The following is a 7,500-nucleotide window of genomic DNA, read 5'->3' as shown; positions in this document are numbered from 1 at the left end:
TTTAGTATTTTTTACTTTTTGAAAATTGTTTTTATTCATAATTTTATTTTGTAATGTTGGTAAATGTGAAAAATATAATTAATTAAAAAAAAAAAAAAATCGTGGGGTGTATCGAACCGTAGGTCAAAGATCATGATATGAATCGAATCGTGAGTTGAATGTTTCGTTATACAACCCTAGATCAGTGAACAATGGCCAAATGGATTTGTGTCCCTATGATTTTCTATAGTAGAAATTCAAATTTGACAAATCTCTCACAACTTACTTAGATACATTGTTTTTAAGGATTAACTCTAATTATCAATTTTGAGTGAATACTGAGACAGTATAATGTTGAAAATGTCTCGTGGTATCATGATCAAATTCATCAAATATTCTAATATGTCCAAAAGAGGTGAAATTCAGGGCATTTTATTTTTGTGATTAAATGTATTACACAACACACGGTTTATTGTCAGATGTGGAAGTAAGTTGGGTCTTACCGCTGATGACCTTGGAGGTCACCTAGAGGTCATAGAGGTCATCAGGGAGTGTATTTGCATGGGATTCAAAATGAGTGTATTGGAGCAGCTGTGGCAGAATTATGTGGCCTAAATGTTGTGGATATGCACCGGAAGCATTACGGTATTATTGTCATTAGGGTAATATACTTAGCCTACTCCACACATGCACACGTGCGCGCGCGCGCACACACACACACACACACGCACACAAGCACATAAGCACATACGCATGCACGCACGCACACACACACACACACACACACACACACACAAACACATACACACAAACACACACACACACACACACACACACACACACACACACACACACACACACACACACACACACACACACACACACACACACACACACACACACACACACACACACACACACACAATAACAAGAAGGAAGGAAAGGAATTAAAGAGCTAATATTAGCTGCTAATATTAGCTCTTTAATTCCTTTGGTTCCTTCTTTTATATTAGCAGAAAAGTGAAGCTGTTAAGCCCCTGCAGGGTTATGCCTAAGAATACATATGATGATACTATCATGAGGTTTGAGTTATTTCATTTATCTGTTGTTGTTGGAACATGCCTGAATGGGAGAGTTCACCAGTGGTTTCATGTGCACAGTTTCGGCAGTGCAACAGTAGGAACACGCTGGGGAGTAATGGAAGGGCATGGGTGAGATTGTTTGTTACCTCTTATGTTTCCGGTTTGTTTGTTTGTCTGTCTGTCTGTGAGCAGGGTAACTCTGAAAGTTATGAACGGATTTTGATTACATTTTGTGGAGTTTTTGGAAATGGCAAAAGGAACAAGTGGTTACATTTTGGTGGTTCCAGGATTTTTTTAAACAAGTCCGACAGGCGGACAACAGATGCGTCCGTCTATGCCCGTTCTGAACCTTTTTTGCCCAAACGCCCCCTTGGCCTCCTCATAACCTGTCAAGGCAATTTATCAATAAGCCTACCATGTACTGTATAAGCCTGGATTTGAAAAAGTACCGTAGGATTTCAACAGTGTTGGGCAAGTTACTGAAAAACTGTAATGCATTGCTGATTACATGTTACTGTCTTTTCAAAATAATCCCTTACGCTACATTTAGGAATTTGGGGACCTAAGGCGAATTTAGCTAGGGGGGCCATCGGCCCATCCCATATCACATTTTTTTTTAACATAAAATCTCTATTTATTTTTTTTTAATCACGATTTTTTATAAATAATAATTACAAACATAAAAAACAGGCAAACATTACAACCCTTTCTGGACAGATTTCAATGAATAGGCTATTTGCAATTTTGCATAGGCCTACATTAAATAAACTAAAATGTGAAATTCTCTTTTCACTTTAATATGAGAGCAGTGATGTCCCCCCCTCACTGAAGTGTTATTTCATGTGTGTGCATGATGCTGTCACCTATTTGAAGTGACGTTGATGTTGGATTTCATGGAATACTTTTAAATGCCGCTTTGGGAAGAAAACAGAGTAGGCGACAGGTGAACTGTCTTTCTGTCAAAACAGTGGTTTGCAGGCGTTTGCGTTTTCACGTGGATATTGTCTTCGTGGACCGTAACAGACAAACCGTAAGTTCCATAAACTAATCAATGAGACATTTAGGCCTACTGCATAAACCGAAAAGCGCGCTCTCTGTCAAGCGGTCGCCCCGAACAAACCCTTTAAAAGACGCGTGTGCGTATGATCAACAACACAGCCTTCACTCTCCCTGTGCTCGCGTTAATCGAAGTATCGAAGTAATCTCCTCCACCCACGCTCAAAGCGCGAGTTGCTCTCTTGCCTGCACTTCTCACAGCATTGTCAAAAAAATACAGGGGATTGCCGGTGTTCGGGCTGTTGTTTTCTTCAAAGGGTGTTGTTTCTTTTGAGTGGTGACGCTGTGTAGTCTAACAACACTGAACATAGGAAACGCTATCTGCAAATGTCTCATGCCTTCCTATTTTTGTGCTCCGCTTGGTGTTATTGACCATGAAGAGTTTGTTGAGTGTGGCGCTTGACAGTTATCCTCCTTATCTGAAGACGTCTTTGTGTGAATGTTTAGGAACTCGGCTAGCACACATGGCACACATGGATGGAATATGCATACAGACTTCTGTGCTTCTGCAGTTGTGTCAGAGAATGCAATCAATCAGCTGCGTAGCCGGTTTGCTAACCATTATGGTAGACGTTTTGGTTTGCACGCATGAGCTCCAGGCCAAAACTGAGCTCTGCCACTCCACTGAGCGACTGCCACCTTGTGGACACAAGAGGGAATCACAATTCAGAAACGCATCACGGGAGGGCGGACGGACGGACGGAGGGACGGACGGACGGACACCAAAGCCTCTTATAGAGATGCGTGGGACGCATCTAAAAAAAGAAAGATTACTCACCATTTTGGGAAAAGGCGAATTTTTACAATCCAGTTTCTAACTCCACAAAACAAGGCAGAAAGGCTTGAAATGAAAAAAAAGACAAGGGTGTAACCTCTCTGTGTGCTTCTATAGTTCAAGTTTCCTTTTGGCTGTCAGAGTTTCCATTCCAGACATTTTTGGACGTACCGTATTGGTGGATGTTTTGGATATTGGCATTATAGAGCTGCCTGCATCAACGTGTTATTGATACATCATGGTTGCAAAGGCTCTCCTTTGTTCATGTAGTTGTCATCCAGTTTTTAAACAACTTTGAACCCTAAGCAGATATCTAGTTGGTTACAACTAAACTCTTGGATACTCCTGGATAATATTGGCAACTGTATTTTTTAAGGCACCTCAGAAAGTATAGCTTCTCTTGAGCCTCTGCTGGGAAAGTCCACACCTATTTCAGTTGTTATGGAAGCATTTTTAGTTAACCAGTCAACTGGCGTGTGAACCTCTGAAGCTGGATTTTAGAAGTCAGTCTTGTTGGAAGGTGGAGAGCCTTGAGAACGGGTAGTTCAGCCAGAAGGACTCAGAGAGAGGAATTAGATTTGAACGATTTAATGTTAACATAGTTGACAATAGAAATTGACAGAAGGTAGACAGTCTTTGGCGTAGGTCTAATCATCGGCCCAGGTCTTGCATCAGCGGATCCAGTAGAGCCTGCCGTACCCGTGCAGCAGGAACTGGACCTTTAACCCCCCCGGACAGGTAAACTGGACCAACCAGGTGGTGGTGGTGGGGAATGTAGGAGGAGATTTTGAACCGATCACACCTAAGCCAGCAAAAGATTAGAGTTAGACACGTCACTATAAAGGGAATGGCGACCACTGATCGGCTCCACAAAATGCGCACGTGACTTAAGTCTTCCTGGCAGAACAACCACACAACAACCACAGAACAACCACAAAGCTCCATTTTACACAATTTAAAAGACAAACTGCTGGTATCGGCAAATTCTGTGAGGCCTTTAAATATTTAGTTTTTTTACAGCCTCAGGATGCAGGATAAGAAAATTACCACCTTCTGTGTGTGTGTGTGTGTGTGTGTGTGTGTGTGTGTGTGTGTGTGTGTGTGTGTGTGTGTGTGTGTGTGTGTGTGTGTGTGTGTGTGTGTGTGTGTGTGTGTGTGTGTGTGTGTGTGTGTGTGTGTGTTCCTGTGTGTGTGTGTGTGTGTGTGTGTGTGTGTGTGTGTGTGTGTGTAATAATAGTCTCTAGCTTCCCTTTACTATTACGGGAATATTATTGGGGAACTGGACTGGACTGAAGGGTGACGCACACACGTGCATACACACACACGAAAGAACATTTGGGAATGTTTGTGTGTGTGTGTGTGTGTGTGTGTGTGTGTGGGGGGGGGGGTGCTGTGATGTAATTTTGTAGTTTTGTAAGTTTCCTCATTTGTACTTGTGTGTATACTGTACGCGTGTGTTCGTGTAGGAATAAGTCATGGCAGGACTATTTGTATGTATTTATTAAAGTGTGTGTGTGTACGTGTGTGTGTGCGCGCGCGCGCGCGTGTGTGTGTGTGTTAGGTGTAAGTCTTGGCAGGACTATGTATGTATATACATGTATTAATTAACGTGTGTGTGTGTGTATGTGTGTGTGTGCGTGCATGCGTGCGTGTGCGTGTGCATGTGCATTCGTGTGTTAGGCGTAAGTCTTGGCAGGACTATGTATTTATACATAAATTAATTAACGTGTGTGTGTGTGTTAGGCGTAAGTCTTGGCAGGACTATGTATTTATACATAAATTAATTAACGTGTGTGTGTGTGTGTTAGCCGTAAGTCTTGGCAGGACTATGGCCTGAGTACTCTGGGCAGCATCTACCTGCCCTCCTCTGGGCGTCTATCAACCACTCTCCCTGCCCAAGACCTCGCCTCTAGCCAATCAGGAGCCATCAAGACGGGCTGGCTGGACAAGAGCCCGCCTCAGGGGTGAGTAACCAATCACAATAGCCCTCTTGCCACAAGAGCCCACCCCAGGGGTGAGTAGGTAGCCAATGGATGAGTAGCCAATAACAACAACACATTAGTCACAAGAGCCTGCCCCAGGGATGAGTAGCCAATCACAAGAGCCCCTCCCATGGATGAGAAGCCAATCTAAAACAAGGGCTGGAACCAACAGACAATGAGCTTTCTAAGTATTCAAATGATGTCCCAGACATTCTGCTGTGGCCTTTGTGCTGTATGTTTACCTATTTTATTTAGGATTTCTGTGTGTGTGTGTGTGTGTGTGTGTGTGTGTGTGTGTGTTTGTGTGCGCATGTGCGTGCGCGTGCGCATGTGCGTGCGCGTGTGCGTGTGTGTGCGCGCGTGTGTGCGTGTGTGTGTGCGTCCCCACAGGTCTCTGATCTTCCAGAGGCGTTGGGTGAAGCTGGACTCTGACTACCTGCGTTATTATGACAACGAGAAGGTACTGCTACCCACATTGCACTTTTGGCAATAAACCATAACGATGATGAGGAGATACAGAGATAACCAGATGGAAGAATGGGAAGACAGATGATTGAGAGATGCAGAGACAAAGGGAAATGGAGAAATGGAAAGACAAATGATGGGCAGATACAGAGATAACCAGATGGAGAGATTGGAGTGGGATTGAGAGATGGAGGAATGGAAAGTGTTGATTGAGAGATAAAGAGATGCAGAGATGGAAGATGGCAATGAATGCATTATTTATGGATGAATAGAGTCTCTGGTGTGAGGTGGTGTGCACCTCTGGCTGATTCAGAGGTGAAGAGAGTTGATGGAATGATGAGCGATGGATGGGTAGACAGGGCGAAAGGATAGTGGAATAGAGTGATGGAGTGAGTGATGGATAGAATGATGGAATGAGCCTGGTGGGAAATGGAGTGACAGAGAAAAAACGTATTCTTATTATGAAATTGATATTGATCAGTATATTGATTAGTTGATCAACTTGAAGGAAGGATGAATATTAGTTCATCGCTGAATTGTTTATGTTTATGTTTGGTTGATTGTTTGATTGGTTGATTGAATAATCATCTGATTGATTAATTGGTTGGTTCATTGATGGGTTCATTTTTGTTTTCGTTAAGTTGTTAATTTATGAGTTAATTAATTGATTAATTGTTTGATTGTCTGGAGGTGATTCAATTCTTTACATTTATATTCAATGTATGTATTGTTTGATTATGTCATTAATTAATGAATGCATTGCTGGGTTAATCAAAGAATGAATGAATTAATTAGGATTAAATAGGAGCACCTCATCGTCATCGATATCACCACAGAGGTGATTGATTGAATTTAATTTAATTGAAGTTTAATTCAATAATTGATGAATTGGTTGTTTGATTGTCAGGAGGTATATTGAAAGAATCCATTACTTGCTAATTAATTAATTTTGCAATTATTTGATTATCAGGAAGTGTATTAAAAGGTGTATTGATTAATTAGTTAATTAAACAATTGATTGATGAATTGGTTGTTTGATATGCAGGAGGTGTATTCGAAGCGCCTCATCCCCACCAGCGTGATTACGGAGGTGCTGAGTGTCGGAGATCAGAAGTTTGAGGTCGTCACAGACCAACGCACCTTCCTGTTCAGAGCCGACAGTGACGGTGAGTGTGCGTGTGTGCGTGTGTGCGTGTGTGCGTGTGTGCGTGTGCGTGTGTGTGTGTGTGCATGCGTGCGTGAGTGTGTGTGTGCGTGCGTGCGTGAGTGTGTGTGTGTGTCCGTGCGTGAGTGTGTGTGTGCGTGTGCAAGTGAGTGTGTGTGAGTGTGTGTGTGTGTGTGTGTGCGTGTGTGCGTGTGTGTGTGTGTGTGTGTGTGTGTGTGTGTGTGTGTGTGTGTGTGTGTGTGTGTGTGTGTGTGTGTGTGTGTGTGTGTGTACAATAAGGTGTATCATTTGAAAAGCCTGCCCTCTAAGGCTGTAACGATACACCCAACCCACGATTCGGTTTGTATCACGATATATGACCCACGGTTCGATATGCCCCACAATTTTATTATTTTTCCCGATTTTTTTATGGGAAAAAAATAAGAAGAAAATAAATTATGGGCTATATTTATATATAGGCCTATGCTTTCTTTTTGCATTTACCTGCCTACATTATTTTTTTAGGTCTACTAAATGATGTTGCAGATATAGGCCTACCACTGCAACCTGTTCCCCAGGTGTTGACATCAAAACACAACACAGAGAAATAAGGGATATTAGTTCACCAAGGAAAAATAGGCTTATTACAAATAGGCTTAGATCATATCATGCTGAGATGCTGACCATGTGTGAGAGACAGAGATGGAGAGAGAAGGGTCAGGGTTCCAGTATAGGTAGCCTATAACAACTGTCTCACATTGTCAAACATTATCCAATTAATATCCAAACATTAACTGAAAACAACACTGGTAATATTTCGTCAGGAAACATGTTGTATTAAGTTACTTACAGAAATGCAACACTTAATGTTGATGTTTAATATTTTTGTTTTGATCGTGCAGCAGCGCGCATGCGCTTATACAAAAAAACTCGAAATGAACCTCAGTTATGTTCTCAGTATGCAACACGCACGTTGTCTTTTGTTTGGATTTGTGATTTGACATTTTGAAATGGAGC

At 42.1% G+C, this 7,500-nt stretch overlaps 1 protein-coding gene across 3 annotated transcripts in view; it reads left to right on the top strand.

Annotated features, from left to right (window-relative positions):
* The window catches only part of LOC134454182 (arf-GAP with Rho-GAP domain, ANK repeat and PH domain-containing protein 1-like), a 57,530-nt gene that overhangs the window by 7,564 nt on the left and 42,466 nt on the right, over window positions 1-7,500 (top strand). For all 3 annotated transcript variants that reach the window (XM_063205013.1, XM_063205011.1, XM_063205012.1), the window contains exons 5-7: window positions 4,701-4,856; window positions 5,265-5,334; window positions 6,385-6,505. In XM_063205013.1, coding sequence (XP_063061083.1) covers window positions 4,701-4,856; window positions 5,265-5,334; window positions 6,385-6,505 — 347 coding nt within the window. The remainder of the gene's footprint in view (window positions 1-4,700; window positions 4,857-5,264; window positions 5,335-6,384; window positions 6,506-7,500) is intronic.

This window comes from Engraulis encrasicolus, chromosome 8 (genome assembly GCF_034702125.1).
Source record: "Engraulis encrasicolus isolate BLACKSEA-1 chromosome 8, IST_EnEncr_1.0, whole genome shotgun sequence".
Classification (NCBI taxonomy): Eukaryota; Metazoa; Chordata; class Actinopteri; order Clupeiformes; family Engraulidae; genus Engraulis; species Engraulis encrasicolus.
This window is presented reverse-complemented; position numbering and strand designations above follow the sequence as displayed.